Genomic DNA, 20,262 nt, shown 5'->3' on the forward strand with positions numbered 1-20,262 from the left:
TTCACTAACATCTGGTGGGATCTAACATCTATTTCAAGCGTCCTTACTCCCCAGTCGAAAGCAAGTTGCTTAATCCTTTCAAACTCGATGTAAGCTTGTTTGGGACATTTTCAGAAAGTTCAGAATTTTTAGCTGCATATCTCTGGTACAAACTCGTACACATTCAGGATAAACCTTTCCTTTTGGTCATCACATAGTTTGATGAACTCTTGTTACACAATAGGGTATAAATTTCATGAGCTTTTCCTGTTAATCTGCTTTGCAGTAAATGGACCCAAACCTCTGTTAGCCATTTTAATTTCCAGGCTTTTCAAATTAAATGAAAAATGCCTCTAACTGAACTTTGGTATCAATTGGGAGTACTTTAAGAGCTCATCATTAGCTCCTGAGCTAGGGTTGATTCCTTCACTAAAGGTGCCTTGACTGTGTACAGTGGATCTCTCCATACTTGGCTTTGTGCTGCCTTAATTCTCTTTCATGCCTCTTCATCTAGAAAGCTCTGTTTTTCTCCCTTTCCTGGAATTCGCTATCCTCCTTCTGTTCCTGGCATTCGAGATCAAGATTTTATGGCTTCCCGAAACCATAAAATCCTGCCCGAGGTTAACGGACCTTTCCGTTGTCTGCCCCTCGCTTGCTCCAATTCCCATGGCAGGCGGGGCGGTAAAATTCTGGCCCTAGTCTGCACTTTTCCAGCTGTATCTTTACCAATGCGAACCTGTCAGCCCAATTTCAGAACTTTCGGCTTTGAGTTTTTTGAAGATGTAGCTCTCAATTGTAAGTTGACTAAAATCCATGATTATAATAAATGCTTATTTCAGTGAAATTCTTCTCTTATTTTAATTCTGAATATGAACATTTGGTATGTAAGACAATTCACAAGTAAAAACAATTCTGATTTAACAGATGGCCTCACATAAAATCGGACTTATTTATATACTGAACATTATTGCATTCATATTAATAGGAGATGAAGTTGGTACAATTGTCAATGAAAAAACATATTTCAAAAATACTATTAAACCACAATTACTAATAGGTAATTAAAATCTTTTATTAATAACATGATAGATGTAAAAATTAGCTCATTAATCTTGTTTGTTTTTGGTATCTTTACTTAGTCCCATCCTGGGAATACACTAACTAGCTAAATGTTATTTGACGTATTTAAGACCAAGTGTGTACAAATCAGATCCAACCAAGTAAAAAATTTGGACGGATTTTCCGGCGTGCCCACCTGACGACGTGTTTTCCAGTGGTGGAAGCAGCCCCTCGCTGGGCCAGCGGGATCTTCTGGTCCCACCAATGTCTGTGCCATTTTGTGTAGCTCGCCATCCTGCCAGCAGGGAAGCTACCGTGGGAGGAGGGGGTCATCACCACCAGAACTAGAAGATATCGCCAGCAGGAAGGGCTGCTAAATCCTACCCTTTATGTGCTCATCACTGCTTTTCAGTTTGAATTTGAAACTATCTACCCAAAATGTAAGTGTGTTTATTTTAGCAAGATTCCCACATGATAAACCATAATTATACATGTGTTAGAATGTGTTCATAATCAGCAATGTTTTGTTTAAAGTTAAAAGGAATTGGTTGGGAATTCATGCGAAGGTCCCACCCAGCAGCTGGAATATCCAAGCCTGGACGTCATGACAGAATTTTACATTGTTCAGGCAATAAATTGCCTGAAGTCATGTCCTCCATTCAACTGAGGCAGGATATCCTGCCTCCAAGAGCGACCAGCCGGTCAAAGGATTTGGCAGCACGTCACTGTCAGAAATGCCACCAAGTGCAATAATTTCTGCTAGGACTGCAGTAGACAAGAACTGTGAACGTCACTGGAGTTCCAGTGTTAATGTGAGTGTGTCAAGCTCACCAGGGTCAGTCAGACCAGGAAGGATACCACCTGAGCCTGCAGGCAGTGTACGCCTGGCATCCCTGCCATGTAGTGTGGATATCCTGCCGCTGATAAAATCCAGTGGCTACATGATCCTGTTGTGATACACATGCCGTTCATTCTACACGATGGGCTTCCATCCTAGAGGTGGACAGCAGGAGTTGGGAAATTTCCTGGCTCGGCCTGTCCACCTTGAGAGAAAGTGCCTGCAAAGGCAGGCTTTTCATTCTGGGACGCAAAGGGGAGTCATTTCATTGGATCTGTACAGGGTGTATTCTGAGCAAATGGATATTGAAGTGCCATAGGATGGCATGGGGGGTATGGAGGCTATTGACATGTGTGTAGGGGCATAGGTTAGCATGGGTAAGTCCTTTTGAACTTGCCTTTCAAATGGTTCCCAAATGCAGACCATGGTTCATGACACCACTGATGGGTTGTGAACCACGACTCATCAAAAAGGTGACCTGACTCCACAATAATTGCATACAGCTCGGAGATGCTGATCCCTGCAATGAAGCAGACCAGGTTGGGAGTGACAGGGTATGTGTCACACCCACCCATATCCAGCACTGATGAAAATTGGGGTGTCAGGAATGGGCAAAGAATCCCGGAATCAGGTCCCGGCTGGAAACAACTGGCCCTTTTATTGCATGCTCACTCTCTAGAACTAGGCTAGAACACATTAGGAGCACCTAATGTTACTAGATAAACCTCCAACACTGCAGATGTCAATCACCAGGAGAATTTTGATGCTTTTAAGATGGGTTTCCCATTGATCATGCTTGACAAAGGAATTTTTAATGTATTTCTAGACAAAATCATGCAACTCATTCAGTGGATGGAATTTAATGTCCTCCCCATAGCCAGTCTGCTGATGGGGGGGCATTTAATTACGTAGGAAGATATCGGATGAATCTCCATAGGCCTTCCTACCTTCACCCCAAACTAAATCCATGGCAGGAAATCCCATGGACACACTTAAGAACACAAGAACTAGGAGCAGGAGTAGGCCATTTGGCCCCTCGAACCTGCTCTGCCATTCAGTAAGATCATGGCTGATCTTTTCATGGACTCAGCTCCACTTACCCGCACACTCATCATAGCCCTTAATTCCTTTACCGTTCAAAAATTTATCTATCCTTGCCTTAAAAACATTCAATGAGGTAGCCTCAACTGCTTCATGGGGCAGGGAATTCCAAAGATTCGCAACCCTTTGTGTGGAGAAGTTCCTTCTCAACTCAGTCCTAAATCTGCTCCCCCTTATTTTGAGGCCATGCTCCTTAGTTCTAGTTTCATCCGCCAGTGGAAACAACTTCACTGCTTCTATCTTATCTGTTCCCTTCATAATCTTATATGTTTCTATGAGATCTCCCCTCATTCTTCGGAATTCCAATGAGTATAGTCCCAGTCTACTCAGTGTCTCCTCATAAGCCAACCCTCTCGACTACGGAATCAATCTATCTCTGCACCCCCTCCAGTGCCAGTATATCCTTTCTCAAGTAAGGAGACCAAAACTGTACACAGTACTTCAGGTGTGGCCTCACCAGCACCTTATACAGTTGCAACATAACCTCGTTGTTTTTAAGCTCCATCCCTCCAGCAATGAAAGACAAAATTCAATTTGCCTTCTTAATTACCTGCTGCACCTGCAAACCAACTCCTTGTGATTTTGCACAAGGACACCCAGGTCCCTCTGCACAGCAGCATGCTGCAATTTTTTACCATTTAATTAATAGTCTATTTTGCTGTTATTCCTACCAAAATGGATGACCTCACATTTACCAACATTGTACTCCATCTGCCAGACCCTCGCCCACTCACTCAGACTATCTATATCCCTTTGCAGACTTTCAGCGTCCTCTATTAACCAATCCTCTATCAATTCTAATACATTACCCGTAACACCGTGCACCTTTATCTTATGCAGCAGTTTTTGGTGCGGCACCTTGTCAAATGCCTTCTGGAAATCCAGATACACCACATCCACAGGTTCCCCATTGTCCACTGCGCATGTAATGTTCTCAAAGAATTCCACCAAAGTCCTACCCTGACACCAGATGAGGCTCTCAAGTGGGCAATTAACACCCATTTAATGGCCTCATCCCACTATTAATATCCACCTAGTGGCAAGCAGAGGGTTTGCCATGCAGAGAGCAAGTCAAGTAAATGCATGAGGGCTGTGAGCTCCCAGGGCAGGTCCCTCATTGAAAGACACCCAGTGCTTAATCAACTGACATGGCATCATAGAAAATCATAGAAACCCTACAGCACAGAAAGAGGCCATTCGGCCCATCGAATCTGCACCGACCACAATCCCACCCAGGCCCTACCCCCATATCCCTACATATTTACCCACTAATCCACACATCTCAGGACACTAAGGGCAATTTTAGCATGGCCAATCAACCTAACCCGCACATCTTTGGGCTGTGGGAGGAAACTGGAGCACCCGGAGGAAACCCACGCAGACACGAGGAGAATGTGCAAACTCCACACAAACAGTGACCCAAGCCGGGAATCTAACCCAGGTCCCCGGAGCTGTGAAGCAGCAGTGCTAACCACTGTGCTACCGTGCCGTCCATCAGGAACAGGGAGTTTGAATGACAACCATCCCCCTTGCCCTGCTGTTGATCCAACCCCCTCCCCCACAGCCACCCCCCAAACACTCAACTATCTCTTATTTGTGACCTGTGATCTAGCCACAGTACCAGGCTGTGGCTGTGTGTGTCAACCACTGCCTCCTTGATAGAGCTACCATTCAATAGAGTTGCAGGCCTCTGATTGGCCAGCAACTCTCGCTGGGTGGAATTTCCAGTCCCAGATTCCAGAGAAAGGCCCAAAGGCGATCTGTTAAGTGCCTGAGTGGCACTTAAGCTGGCAGGCCTTCCCTAAAAGAAGTGACGTGGAGTTTTCACTGGCTCTCCAGCTGACACCTCTATTAAATACTGCCAGTTTTTCTGACATAGAATAAATATTAAAATCTATTGTATCTATAAGCTCTTGTTGCTCTAAGGACAATATATTTTAGAAACAGCGTGATTAGCCTAAGTTCTCTTGGTACATACAGTTTCTATGCCACCAGTACATACTTGCAAAATTAGGCCAATTGTCACCCTTGTATCATAAGTCTCCAAATTACTGGGGAGAGAGATATTTTTGTACAAACTCAGAATGTGCTAATATCAAATTATTTTCTCAGAAATTTTGGAACACCACTGATTTACTTGATGTCTTTTTTTCAATTCAACCACTTTGGCAATACTGAGTTGCTGATCTTTGAGTGTATACCATATCGATAATGCTGCCACTTGAGTTGGCAAATATTCGAACATTCATTTTTGATTGAAAATGCAATGCAATTTGAAGGGCAAGAGTCCTTGTACATCATACCAGCTTTTAGGTGCAAAAAGATAAAAGGGAATACAGAGTATATCAGAAATTATAAAGGACTTGGGAGATGTGCAGCAGCTATTACAGGAAGAAATCTACTCATTCTATTTCTTTGTTACTCTGAAGAGTTCAAATCTGCTTGTTATATTGATGTAGCATTTTGTCTTCCCTGCTTTGGGTTTTGATATTCTTCTTCTCCTATATTGTAGACTGATGAATCAATTGGTCCGGCAGAGGGCTTTTTACATCTTTTGTATATCCGGTAAGCTGATTGTAAGCAAACAACAATATATTATAAACAAATAGAACAACACGCTCCAAATGAATTTCAGCTGCCAACTGTCCCGCATTTTCAGAGTTCTATTCTGAAGATTAAGTGCCTTCTGAGGTCAAAAGGAAAGTTGACATGAGCAGAAATGGCTGTTCCATTCCATTGGTGATTAGCTTAACTAAAAGTTCATTGCCCTTGTGAGGAAAATTGGCTAAGGCCAGTTAACCAGATATGGGGATTAACCCAAGCCCATTCATTGCAATACAAGCAGCGTGCAAACTTCATTTTGCTTGAGAATTTAAATGATAGTGTTGTACAGCCCACCCTTAAATGCCCTGTTGGAGTTTCTGCATGCCTCTGCAGGTTGAGCGAGTTGGTATGAAACTAGTACCACTTGAAGTGAGCCTGCACCTCTTTAAAGGGGAGGTGAACTTTGGCTGTAACAGCTGCTGGAATGGTTATATAGGTGTGTCTGAGCAGAGAGGGGAATGCAAATGGTGTAACAGAGCAGATAGCATGCCTCTAGGATCACCTGATGGAGCACTAGAAGCCTTGGTATGAACAGGAGGAGAGAAGTCCTCTTCTCTCAGGGGACCTGCAGGAGGCTCTCCAGACAGAAATTACAAAGGCAGTGGATGCAGATAGCCATAATGGTCAATAGCAGTCATCTCATAAGAATCCCTATAGTGCTGAAGGAGGCCATTCAGCTCATAAAGCCTGCACCAACGCTTTGACAGAGCACTTTACCCACTAATCTACACATCTTGGGACACTGATGGACAATTTAGCATGGCCAATCCACCTAAAATGCACACTTTTGGACAAGCTTAGAGGATCTGGAAGCAATGATACAATTAAGGTTAGTGAATGCATCTTCACATGCCATTCCCACAAACTTCATATGCTGCTTTAATCACTACCTCCTCTTCACTTACCCAATGATCTCAATAAAGCAAAACTCAGACTCAACGTTTCTTAACTCAACTCACCACCACCCATTTTAGCATCGCTGCAAGACTTACACTTTCATTTCACAGCTTGCACACCCTTCTAACTAATCATCTGTGGCCAGCACATCACCCAAACATGATGCTTCACTTTCCCTGACATGCTCCCCTCTTTCTTGCAGGGCATCATCAGAGGCAACAACAGGGCCCTTGCCATCATGGAGGAGACTGCTGGTAATCCAAGTGTGTGGCCACTGGTCGGCCCAAAACCACAGCAGTGATGGTCTATTCACACTTGATTCAATTTCTTATATCCCCTGGACCAGATGGTATTCATCCTGGGGTTTGAAAAGAGGTGATTGCAAAGATAGTGGATGCGCAGATCGTGATCTTCCAAAATTCCCTAGATCCTGGAATGGTTCCAGCAGATTGGAAATAGCAAATATAACATATCTATTCAACAAAGGAGGGAGAGAGGAAGCAGAGTGCTACAGGCCAGTTAATCTGGCATCAACCATCAGGAAAATATTGGAATGCAATATCAATGCAGTGATAACAAGGCAATTAGAAAATCACAATATGATTAGGCAAGAGTCATTATGGTTTTATGAAATTGAAATGATGTTTGATAAATCTAATAAGCTTTTTCACAGAATCACAGGATCTTTAGAGTGTAGAAGGAGGCCATTTGGCTCATTAAGTCTGCACTGATTGTAAGAACATTCTACCTAGTCCCGCTCCCCTGCCTTATCCCCGTAACCTTGCACATTCTTTCTTTTCAAATAGAAATCCAATTTGCTTTTGAAGATATAAGCAGCAGTGTTCGCAAATTAGAAGGGTTGTTGACCCCTCCGAATGCCCAGGAGTCTCCTGGAATCAGCATCAATCCCCAAAGAAAGCATTCCAGAGAATTTTAAAACACTGTTTAAGGCAAATCAGCCACATCATTTGTTCTCTCAACCACAGCTGGATCCAGCCCAAAATTGCTCAAACACATATGAACCCTAAACTGGGAGATACAACAGCACAAAGAACCGCAAATGGCTGGGACCTTTGGCAGGCTGGAATGGGATTAGTGAGATTTGAATTTCACTTAAGAATGATGCCCTGCTGGGTTACACTTGATTCTCAGGTAAGAAATAGTATTAAATTGCAAAGGAAATAACAGCCCCTCAAAAATATTTAAGGCCAGAAGTGGGCTATCAGACTTCAGTATGTGTTAACAGAAAAGGCCATGCAGTGTTCCTGAACTTCCAGAACAGGGATCGATCAGGGCCATGTGTAGTCAGTGAGTGAACGTGGCTAAGAGCAGCACCAAGTCACATTAAGAGGGAAAGATCAGTGAGTAGAAGGTAGTTTGTACCTGCCTATCTACATTTGCATGCATGCAGAAGGACTGAGCAGAGAAGTTACTGAGAGCAGATCTGCAATCCCCTTATCACCATCAGACATGCTGAAACCATGATGGTTTCCAGCAGGATATTGGCGGGCATGGCTGCTGAGTTGAAGTTCGGTAAGAAGTTTAACAACACCAGGTTAAAGTCCAACAGGTTTATTTGGTAGCAAAAGCCACACAAGCTTTCGAGGCTCTGAGCCCCTTCTTCAGGTGAGTGGGAATTCTGTTCACAAACAGAACTTATAAGACACAGACTCAATTTACATGAATAATGGTTGGAATGCGAATACTTACAACTAATCCAGTCTTTAAGAAATAAAACAATGGGAGTGGAGAGAGCATCAAGACAGGCTAAAAAGATGTGTATTGTCTCCAGACAAGACAGCCAGTGAAACTCTGCAGGTCCACGCAACTGTGGGAGTTACAAATAGTGTGACATAAATTCTGATTCTAGGATCGCATGATAAAGACTCAGGAGGAAAAAAGCAGAAATATTTATGTGAAATAGTGTGACATAAACCCAATATCCCGGTTGAGGCCGTCCTTGTGTGTGCGGAACCTGGCTATCAGTTTCTGCTCCGTGACTCTGCGCTGTCGTGTGTCGCGAAGGCCGCCTTGGAGAACGCTTACCCGAATATCAGAGGCCGAATGCCCGTGACCGCTGAAGTGCTCCCCAACAGGAAGAGAACAGTCTTGCCTGGTGATTGTCGAGCGGTGTTCATTCATCCGTTGTCGCAGCGTCTGCATAGTTTCCCCAATGTACCATGCCTCGGGACATCCTTTCTTGCAGCGTATCAGGTAGACAACGTTGGCCGAGTTGCAAGAATATGTACCGTGTACCTGGTGGATGGTGTTCTCACGTGAGATGATGGCATCTGTGTCGATGATCCGGCACGTCTTGCAGAGGTTGCTGTGGCAGGGTTGTGTGGTGTCTTGGTCACTGTTCTCCTGAAGGCTGGGTAGTTTGCTGCGGACAATGGTCTGTTTGAGGTTGTGCGGTTGTTTGAAGGCAAGAAGTGGGGGTGTGGGGATGGCCTTGGCGAGATGTTCGTCTTCATCAATGACATGTTGAAGGCTCCGGAGGAGATGCCGTAGCTTCTCCGCTCCGGGGAAGTACTGGACAACGAAGGGTACTCTGTCCACTGTGTCCCGTGTTTGTCTTCTGAGGAGGTCGGTGCGGTTTTTCGCTGTGGCGCGTTGGAACTGTTGATCAATGAGTCTAGCGCCATATCCTGTTCTTATGAGGGCATCTTTCAGCGTCTGGAGGTGTCTGTTGCGATCCTCCTCATCCGAGCAGTTGAAGTTCCACACTGGAGTACAGATGCTTGTAGTAACCATTGGTCTCACTGGCCTGGCCCCCATTCCACCAGTCCAAGTTGCCAAGGAGTGGGGAGAAAGCTGGATCTCTGATACTGGCGGCCCTGTTTTACCATTTTGATTCTAAGTGCTGGGCGGACTTGAAACTGGGAGTGTTTCAGATCCGACTTATAGACCCATTCTGAGACGCCCCCATATACATGGTGGTCACTCTTACCGATACTGTCATGGACAGATGCATCTGCAGCCGGCAGGTTGGTAAGATGAGGTCAAGTATGTTATTTCCTCTTGTTGGTTCCTTCACCACCAGCTGCAGACCCAGTCTGGCAGTTATATCCTTTAGGACCCGACCGGCTCGATCAGTAGTGCTGCTGCTGAGCCACTCTTGGTGGTGGACATTGAAATCCCCCACCCAGAGTACATTTTGCGCCCTTGTCTCCCTCAGTGCTTCTTCCAAGTGTTGTTCAAAATGGAGGAATACTGATTCATCAGCCAAAGGAGGACAGTACGTGGTAACCAGTAAGAGGTTTCCTTGCCTATGTTTAACCTGAAGCCATGAAACTTCATGGGGTCCGGAGTCGATGTTAAGGATTCCCAGGGCAACTCCCTCCCGACGACATGCCACTGTCCCGCCACCTCTGCTGGTCTGTCCTGACGGTGGGACAGGACATATCCAATGATGGTAATGGTGGTATCTGGGGTGTTATCTGTAAGGTATGATTCCATGAGGATGACAATGTCAGGCTGTTGTTTGACTAGTCTGTGAAACAGCTCTCCCAATTTTGGCACTAGCCCCCAGATGTTAGTAAGGACAACTTTGCAGGGTCAACAGGGCTGATTGTTTTGCCGTTGTCTTTTCCGGTGCCTAGTCAATGCCAGGTGGTCTGTCCAGTTTAATTTCCTTGTTGAGACTTTGTCGTGATTGATACAACTGAGTGGCTTGCTAGGCCATTTCAGAGGGTAGTTGAGAATTAATCACATTGCTGTGGATCTGGAATCAGATGTAGGCCAGACCAGGTAAGGACGCAGATTTCCTTTCCTAAAGGATATTAATGAACCAGATGGGTTTTTCTGACAATCGACAATGGTTTCATGGTCATCAGTAGACTCTTAATTCCAGATATTTTTAATTGAATTCAAATTCCACGAAGCTGTGTTGGGATTCGAACCCAGGTCGCCAGAACATTATCTGGGTTTCTGGATTAATGGTAGAATGATAATACCACTAGGCCATCGCCTCCTCATGTCTACCCTGTGTCATGATATTGTGTCATTGATATATTTTATGTTTAAGGGAAATGTTTTAAAATTCAGCCTTTTTCTACAGGTAGTCGGTATGTTTGGAAAGAATACAGCTCAGATGTCGGGAGAGCTGGATAATTACTCATTTTAGCCACGTAGGAGAGAGTGAATGGATTTTTGTTTATAGAAAATTTATGTAAACTAAAATTGCATTTGTTAACTGATAGTCAAAATACCTTGTAATTTTAGCCTCACCAGTACAAATTTATTTTCTTGTGTATTTTTTGGTATTGCAATTATTGGAGTTTTGATATTATCAAAAATTGCTATATTTCTCAAGCAATTTTCTCCTCCTGGGGCCATCCCCCTGCACCATCCCCACCTACCCCCAGTCCCACTCAACTGTCCAAATCCTGTCAGTAGTAATGTCACTGCTGATCAGGAAATGCATGTTAAGGTGGATAGCGTGCATAAAGCTTTATTATCTTTCATTTCGCAAGAGTACCTACCTGTTACAAACACGAATCCATGAAAGAGCTGAAAGCAAATATAAATGAAAGGGTATGCAAACATGGAGGAGAGCTGTTCCTTGAAGGATAGCATTAGGATTGTTGAACATAGGTGTCCATTTTGTATTCCTGTCTCTAAAGCTATCGTCCGACATCTGTAATAGAAAGCAAAAGAAAAATGAAATTAGAATCATTATTGAATGTGTAATTAAGCTAACTTCAAAATTGTTTATGCAGCATCTTTATTTAATAACTGGTTAACTCATTTGACCCATGCACCTAAATATCATATTTATTAACCACATATCTTAATAAAAAGCTATCTACCAATAAATTATTTCCCTTGCAAAATATTCGTGGGAATTAATATTTTCAATCAGATGGGTGATCAAGAAAGAGCTTATCAGAGTCATCTCAAAGAATGGAGTCTTTGACTCCATCCCAGTCATCTCCATCGCCATATCTGGATATGTCCTGTCCCACTGACAGAATAGGGCCACCAGCTGAACATTTGGAAAAAGAACTGAGGGCCGCAAGGGCGCAGAATGTACTCTGGGTGAGGGATTTCAATGTCCATCACCAAAGGTGGCTCGATAGTCCCAGAAGCTGGTTGAGTCCTGAAAGACATAGCTGCCAGACTGGACTTGTAACAGGTGGTGAAGAAAACAACAAGGCAGAAAAACCTACTCGTCTTCATTCTCACCAATCCATCTATCACAGGTTCATTTGGAGTGACCACAGAAAGCTCTTTGGGGAGACAAAGTCCCATTTTCACACTGAGAAAACTCTCTATCGTGTTGTGTGGCAGTACCACTGTGCTAAATACAATAGACTCAGAGCTGATCCAGCCATTCAACATTGGGCATCTGCGAGACAGCATGGGCCATCAGCAACAGCAGAATTGTACTCAACTACAATGTGAACCATGGTTCAGCATATTCCACATTCTACCATTACCATCAAACCAGAGAAGCAACTCTGATTCAATCACAAGTGCAGGAAAGCATGCCAGGAGCAGCATCATTCCTAACAATGAGGTGCAAATAAAAGCAAAATACTGCAGATTCTGGGGACCTGAAACAAAAACTGAAAGTGCTAGAAAATCTCAGCAAGTCTGGCAGCATCTGTGGAGAGAGAAACAGAGTTCAGTTATCGAGTCCATTATGACTCTTGTAAGTTTTTCGGGCAACACCAACGTGTATAAGGACTGTAAAACGCACATTGGCCATTTAAATGAAGGAAGTGGCCACGTTTGGCTGCAGAAAGTGGCTGTTTTCTCCCAGCAGGCTCAGCCCTGCCTGTGTGCAGAAAGGGTGCCTCCAGTCGAATTCACAAACGGTCAGGGTCCAGATAGGCTGCTGATTAGATTAACTGAATCACAAAGGGAGCAGATGACGTCACCAGACCAGACCCACATCGAGATTGGAAGATCGATACCAACCACAATGTACTTGGATAAGATACAATAGATACAATAATGGGGCTATCCAGCAGTAAGGACAAACCCATCTCCATGATGGGAAAGCAATCTGTAAGCCCCGGTAAAGTGATTAGGAACATCGATGGGCCATTCATACTGGACAAGGCAGTCTCAGCCATTTGTGATTTCAATAGACTGTGCTATCACTGAGGCTGATAGCGATCTAGGACCATTGTTCTTGCAATTGCCGGTGGGGGCGGAGCTCACGGGACTTTTGAAATCTGAACTTTAAAAAGTGTGGCTTCGCAGCCATTCTCGCTCTTTCTCTTCGGACCCGCATGGCAACTCTCTCACCCTCCTGAACCGCGTTGCAGACAGCAGTTTTCCAGCACACAGCCAGCCCAGGAGGTCACGGTCGGCTCAACTGAGTATTTCCTAGTAATTCGTGAAGTTCCCGAGGGTAACATAGCAGTGGAGGCTTTTGTGGGAATGGTGGGTGCATGAACCTTTTCACAGTATAAGATATTGCTAACACTGTTTAAAGTTAGAATTTACGTTGTGCCCGTTTAGTTTTGTTCCCATAGTCATAGAGTATAAGATACCTATATGTTGTTTTCTGGTGTTGATGAGGTTTAATTTTGGTGTTTAATAAAAGATATATGATTTGAACTCGATTGGAGCCCATCTTGCTCTTTCATTTTCTCATCAGCTATCTCTGGTCAGGTCACATTTTAATATCCCTTACCATACTTCCGGAGTCGAGAACCGAGGGTACTCTGGGCGATTCTAACCCGCCCACTCAGGAAAGGCTGCCAGGTAGTGGATAGGCAGCAATTTCCTTTTCTCTCTCTTGGGGGCGCTACTCTAGTGAAGTAGGCGCAAGGTGGCCGTTGTTCCATCGGCGAGAGAGAGAATCACTCGGGCATTGGTGGGGTTTGGGTAATGGAGAACCAAACCTAAAATAAACCCGCGAGTGGAGTTAAAATGTTCTGAGTTAAGGCGACAGCTGCAGTAACCAGATTTAAAGTGAGAAAGCAGACTTCCGAGGTAAATCAAAAGTTTGGTGCCGTCTTAATACATTCTGGAAATCAACAGTTAAAGCAATAATGAAGAGTTTGTTTAACAGTCAAGAAAAAAGAATCCTGAAAGGAGAGGTATAAAACCTGGAAGTGAACTATTGATGGAAGCAACTGAGAGAAAAGATTTGAAAGTGTGTCTTTTTGATAGCAAAATTTGAAATCACTTGTGCGGAAACTGGAGTTCAGTGAGACAAGATGGCTCAGGTACAAGCATCACCTGGGAGAATTTTGAGGAGAAATCCACAAAAGTTCACTGGGGTCAGAGTGGTGTGTATCTGACCACAGCAAGCCTGTGCGTTTAAAGGGACTGTGTGTTATTGAGACCATTATAGCCTAGGATATACTTTGTAATCCACGTTTACCTTAAAATCTGTGTATGTTTGTGAAAATAAGGGGGAGTAAAGGTGTATTGTATTGTCAAACTTTACATGGTTAATAATTTTTTTTTTCCTGTTGTTAAAAACTCATGGTAGGTTGGTGCAAAAGGTTGGATCTCATGGGATAAAGGGGGAGGTGGCTAGATGGGTGGAGAGCTGGCTTGATCACAGAAGACAGAGGGTGGTAGTGGAAGGGTCTTTTTCCAGCTGGATGCCTGTGGCTTGTGGTGTTCCGCAGGGCTCTGTATTGGGACCTCTGCTGTTTGTGATTTATATAAACGATCTGGAAGAAGGTGTAATTGGGGTGATCAGTAAGTTTGCAGATGACACGAAAATGGCTGGACTTGCAGATAGTGAGGAACACTGTCAGAGGCTACAGAAGGATATAGATAACCTGGAAATTTGGCCAAAGAAATGGCAGATGGAGTTCAATCCAGATAAATGCAAAGTGATGCATTTTGGTAGAACATAGGGGGGAGTTATACGATAAATGGCAGAACCATAAAGGGTGTAGATACGCAGAGGGACCTGGGTGTGCAAGTCCACAGATCCTTGAAGGTGACGTCACAGGTGGAGAAGGTAGTGAATAAGGCATATGGCATGCTTGCCTTTATAGGGCGGGGCATAGAGTATAAAAGTTGGGGTCTGATGTTGCAGTTGTATAGAACGTTGGTTCGGCCGCATTTGGAATACTGCGCCCAGTTCTGGTCGCCACACTACCAGAAGGACGTGGAGGCTTTAGAGAGAGTGCAGAGGAGGTTTACCAGGATGTTGCCTGGTATGGAAGGGCTTAGTTATGAGGAGAGATTGGGTAAACTGGGGTTGTTCTCACTGGAAAGACGGAGGATGAGGGGTGACCTAATAGAGGTGTATAAAATTATGAAATGCATAGATAGGGTGAACGGTGGGAAGCTTTTTCCCAGGTCGGTGGTGACGTTCACGAGGGGTCATAGGTTCAAGGTGAGGGGGGGGGGAGGTTTAACACGGATATCAGAAAGATGTATTTTACACAGAGGATGGTGGGGGCCTGGAATGCGCTGCCGGGCAAGGTGGTGGAGGCGGACACACTGGGAACGTTTAAGACTTATCTAGATAGCCACATGAACGGAGTGGGAATGGAGGGATACGAAAGAATGGTCTAGTTTGGACCAGGGAGTGGCGCGGGCTTGGAGGGCCGAAGGGCCTGTTCCTGTGCTGTATTGTTCTTTGTTCTTTGTTCTAATTGGCGGTCCTGTGATTCTATTCCTCCATGCTTTCTAAAAAAAAGTAAATATTATTGTATGTTGAGCCAGGGTTCTATTCTGGGATCTTCCCATCCAGTTATAAAATCAACTGAGATCGTAACAATAGCATCATTTAGTTGCCATATTTAGCACATTTCTTTTAAGGGAATCTGAATATTGCCAGTACAGCACTGGCAAGAGCAGTCCAGTGAACTAACATGGCGCTGCTGCAGCGCGAGAAGCATGTGACTGAGAAGGAACAGAGTTGGTCTGTTAATTTACCTGGTCCATGACTGCTGTACAAGAGCAGCAAAAATAAAACCAATAATGCAACCAATCAGTGGGTTGATGATTCCAATAATTAACAATGGTACATCTGCATTCCATGGGCCTTTATACAGTAGTGAAGTTACCACTGCCAGAACAATTATTATGGATGCGCCTACACCAGTTCCAATCTGTGGAGAAACACAAACATTGGTTATTTAAGTCAACACCCCGTTTAAGAGTACTTTCAGGGTAACACAGTGTGCACTGCATCACCAATCACAAATGAGAGGGAGCGGTAGGAAAAGCAGTTTGCGCCTGTGAGTGACTGGGTCGAGACATGGAGGGCAGGTTTGTTGGTGCAATTCCCACTGGGTAACAGGCTGGGTGAACACGCGCGATCTTCTACTCTTCAGCTCATTATTTATGCATGAGTGTGGAGTTGAGCAAATTTAATGCAGGATGGGCAGAAAGTCATCCGTCCTGCTGTTACCTCGTGGGGCCAAAGATGATGGCGCCATATTTAATGGGCCATGGAGAGCCATTTATGCATTGTGATGTGGTAGATGTGAGCAAGATGGCAGATGTGAGCAAGCACATCCTGGAGTATACAAGGACACCTACAACATTGCCTTTAGCTCTTCTCTAGACAAGAACACAGCTGGTTGGGCCAATGCTTGTCATTACAGTGGTCTATATTTGCCAGTCTCTCAGGTCCCAATTCTCTTTACTGCTCATGGGCCTGTGCCAGCTTGGGATGGGCCCTCTGTCCTCATCTGAATAAGAACCATTACCAAGGTAGGGTTGCCTGCAGCAACCAACAACGACGCCTCAGTGGATGAGTAAATAAATTGAAGTGATACATTTAATGAGCATTTCCTTTACAGGTTTCTCGCCATCTCAAAACCAGCAGGCAGGTGCTAAGTCCTTCACCTTGTCTCTATCTAGGCATGGCATCCCCACCCCACCCCTCCAGGTAAAGGGCAACCTGGAGGACCAGAGATGGGTGTTCCTCCTGTTTATACATGAATGCATATGGAGATATTGCTCTCTGACCATGGTAATAAGAGCCATGTGCAAGAAGCCACAAGTGAACATTTTTACGCTATCTCCACTATCCTCAGAACTTGACAGGGAGACCATTGCCATGGCAGCATGGAAAGATTAATCACATGATCCTTTGTCAGCCATAACCATTCACAGAGATTTGGCGTCATGCGTAGGCTGCCCTTCACCAGCTATACCCCATGGAGACATTCCACCTCCCTCTTCCTCCTTATCCCTGCCTCTGGCTGCAGCCAATTACAAACAGTAGCTCCGCACCTTGCTGGGATCTCAATGTTATGAGATCCAGTCAGTGTGATCGGCTAACTGTGCTCCAAATAGAATTTATTGAGCAAACTCTCATCATCCCAACCTGACGGAATGGCCAGTTTTTGGGTGAGTTCTGCTTCGTGTGGATTAACCTTTGAACCAGCATCAAAGGTGTTGATACTCTCGTGAAAAATGTTTATTGCTGCAGCTGACTTACATTTAACCTTCTGTAATTTTTAATGCTATTTAAATTGATTTCACCCAGATTATGATGACACTCTAGGGGAACGTTATGGAGAGAATCCAAGCTAAATGCATGCTGATGTACTTCACTGAACATGTTCATGGTGGTTATTATTAATATTGTGCTGTGTACTTCATGTGAAAAAAATCTAATTTCCCAATACAAAAGCAAAATACTGCTATAACAAAAACAGAAAATGCTGGAAATACTCAGCAGGTCATGCGACATCCGTGGAGAGTGAAATAGAGTGAATGTTTTATATTGATGATTCCAGTTCTGATGAAAGGTCATCGTAGTGTCATAAGAGTAATTTACAGGACAGAAGGAGGCCACTTGGTCCATCAGGTCTATGCCGGCTCTCCACTGAGCGATCCCATTCCCTTGCTTAAAAGTTTATTTCCTTCAACAGCACATCCAATTTCCTTTTGGAATCATTGATAGTCTCTGCTTCAATCAGCCTAGTGGGCAGTGAATTCTGAGTAATTACCACGTACTGTGTAAAAACATTCTCCCTTACGTTCCTCTGCATCTCTTGCTCCTGAAATCTCTATTCTGTAGACCCTGTACCATCAGCACAACCATCAATCATTGGCCTGAGTATTTCCAGCATTTTCTCTTTTTATTTCAATTTGTGCAGTCGTGCGAACATTTAAACTAATCTTCACTGCTGTCCATTAAACCATCATGTCAGCGACGGAATATTTCACTTGTGTTACATGTGAGCAAGAGAAATGAAAACATTGTCGTGCTGACTATGTATTTGTTACAGAACTTTGCTGCTCGCTGGTTTATTTTTAACAAATCATGAACCCATTTTCGTGAACTCTGCACTTAGCCACTGGAGAAAGTCGTGGGTTCCCTAAATCACCAACAACAAGGTAGTTTATTCCTGAGCTCGACGGCTGTATAAAACATAAAGGCAAAATACTGCAGGTGCTGGAATCTGAATACAACACTTGTCCTCTGCCCATGCTCCCGCCACGTGTTATCTGTTGGTGCTGGTTCTGCTACTTGCAGAAGGTGACGGCTATTGCGTAAATAGTGGGTACCATCTGAGGCGGCCATGTAACAGGTAGGTTGCAGGGCATTACTGTGTACTACTGCCAACTGGTCATGGCCACGTGCAGTCTGAATCCTGACCATTTGTGCATTTTGCTTTTCAATCTGTGTTGCAGGAGGGCATCATTCATGTTGGTTTCCAGTTTAGGCTGAAGCAGAACCTGGGCAGTAGCGATCACGGTTCTGGTGCTCCTGAAATAAAGTCATTGTGCTGACAAGATCAAGCCCTGTCCTGGTAGATTTCACAGGCTGAAGAGTGCAGCATGCTAGTCTGTGTGATCCTGGACACAGTCTGTTAGCAGATGTGTGGCTGGGCAAATCGCCCGTTCCACCAAACTGTTTAACTGTGGATATAGAGACTGCTCATGACATGCTCAAAGTCCCGTGTATGTGCAAAGTTGTGGAATTCTGCAGAGACAAATTGGCGAGCATTGTCTGTCATGAGTCTCTGTGGGCTGATTTGCACACCAAAGTGTCTCTTGAGCTTGATGATGACAGTGTTACTTGTCATGTTGGCATATAGTTGAGGATATTCATCCAGAATATGAATCAACTAAGATTAAATATTGTTTAACATTCCACTCGAAGATGTCAGCTGCTGTGAATGCCCATTGGAAGTTTGGGACCACGTGCATTCCTTTGCCTGACACAGCTTGAGTGCATTTCCCTTTCCATGTCTGTGTACATTCCTTGGCCCTGTATTGGGTTGCTTCCACCCAGAATGCCTTTGGCGCAGTTGTTGGGTGCAGTACCTCTGGAGGGCAGTAGGGATGATGAATTGCTGGCCATGCAGTATTAGTCCATCCTGTACGGACAGTTCATCTCCGATTGTGAAGAATGTGCAGAACTCCTGGGGACGCTCCCTTCAGGATCCAGGCCAGCTCCTCATGAGGATGTTGTGTAGTTGCCTGCCTATGATGTCCACCTGTAAGGCCTGTTTGTGTTACTGAATTTGACAAGAGGACAGCACCTCTTGCCATAATGTCTATGTCTTTCTTATGATCTGCCTGGTCTGTGGAGGGTAAGAAGGCTCTGGGAGACTCGGACCTGTAGCTATGTCACCAGGCTTTTGACCCCAGTAGAACAAGTATTTACAATGTGTGATAGACATCTTTACAATTTTCTGGATGGTACAGCATTTTTCCATATAGTTGGACTTCATCCTTTGACCATACTGACAGAACATACTCCCATTTAGTTGTTGTTAGGTGGACAAATTAAAAATGGTAGTCGGTCAAATTTGCATAGCATGTTGGATTGTAATGCTTCAGGGTCGAGATATTACAGTTAAACGGACTAAATCGGCCACTTTCTGAGCTCACAATCTAAATTACAGCAGTGAGACTCATGAGTGTCAATTTGTAGCAACAAATGATCCCAAGGAACCATTTGTTCCAATACAACAGGGGAGAGAACCCCTAAAATCTGCTAGATCTGGATATGTATCTGATATACCTGTACAGAGGGGAGCCACAAAATGGCCTTTGAATATTTTTGTTGATGGATCCTCTATGGTGCAAGATGGCAATTGAATGACAGGATGTGGAATATATGTAGAAGATCACTGAGGGACACTTTTGTTGAGTTAGCTTTAAAATTACCTCATGGAATGAGTGCTCAAGCAGCTGAATTGGCAACTGTGGCTTTTGTGATTAATCACCCTGATAAGTTTCCACCATCAGCAGATATATATTCCAACAGTATCTATGTCTGCAATAGTTTAACTGACTTCCTGCCATTGTTGGAAGTGAGGGGTTTTGTCTCAGCAGATGGAAAATCTCTACCAACTGCACCTTTATTAAAATATATTTTCCAAATTGCCCAAGAATGGGAATGTGAGATGATTAAGGTTAAGGCACATCACATATCTTCTCTAATTAGGAATTCTTGAGCAGATGAATTGGCAAAACAGGGTACCCAAGAAGGAGAACCATGGCAGCCTTCAATGGATGCGCAAATCCAAAAGATGCTATTACTGTTAGTCAGGTTAAAGTGGAAGATCTCAAACACTCTCAGCACAGTGATGATGAGTGAAAACAGTTACAGGATGGAGCATATCCTGTTTCTTATGGTAATTGGAAAGGTAAATTGCACCTTCAGGATGGACTTGTTCTTAAAAATGGACAGGTATGTTGTGCCAACTCAAGATCATAATCAAATCATTTATCAATGTCATGATGTTCAGGGTCATCAGGGAGCAGAAACAATTGCTGAGCGAATTGAAGGGCTATGTTGGTGGCCTAAGGATGTAAAGCGTTATGTGGATAATTGTTTCGCCTGTGCTCAAAATAACCCCGATAGGTATGCAAGAAAGGGG

General features: G+C 44.1%; 2 protein-coding genes across 2 annotated transcripts in view; both read right to left on the bottom strand.

Moving 5' to 3' along the window:
* The window catches only part of LOC144508059 (transmembrane protein 144-like), a 66,770-nt gene extending 65,438 nt beyond the window's left edge, over nucleotides 1-1,332 (bottom strand). Inside the window, exon 1 of the mRNA XM_078235877.1 lies at nucleotides 1,235-1,332. Coding sequence (XP_078092003.1) covers nucleotides 1,235-1,332 — 98 coding nt within the window. The remainder of the gene's footprint in view (nucleotides 1-1,234) is intronic.
* Nucleotides 1,333-5,271: 3,939 nt separating this feature from the next.
* LOC144495738 (sodium-dependent organic anion transporter-like) overlaps nucleotides 5,272-20,262 on the bottom strand; it is a 55,148-nt gene continuing 40,157 nt past the window's right edge. Inside the window, exons 4-6 of the mRNA XM_078216160.1 lie at nucleotides 15,344-15,519; nucleotides 10,963-11,117; nucleotides 5,272-5,547 (exon numbers count right to left, since the gene is read on the bottom strand). Of these exons, the coding sequence (XP_078072286.1) occupies nucleotides 5,423-5,547; nucleotides 10,963-11,117; nucleotides 15,344-15,519 (456 nt within the window). The 3' untranslated portion in view covers nucleotides 5,272-5,422. The remainder of the gene's footprint in view (nucleotides 5,548-10,962; nucleotides 11,118-15,343; nucleotides 15,520-20,262) is intronic.

The sequence above is a fragment of the Mustelus asterias genome, chromosome 1, assembly GCF_964213995.1.
Source record: "Mustelus asterias chromosome 1, sMusAst1.hap1.1, whole genome shotgun sequence".
Taxonomy (NCBI): Eukaryota; Metazoa; Chordata; class Chondrichthyes; order Carcharhiniformes; family Triakidae; genus Mustelus; species Mustelus asterias.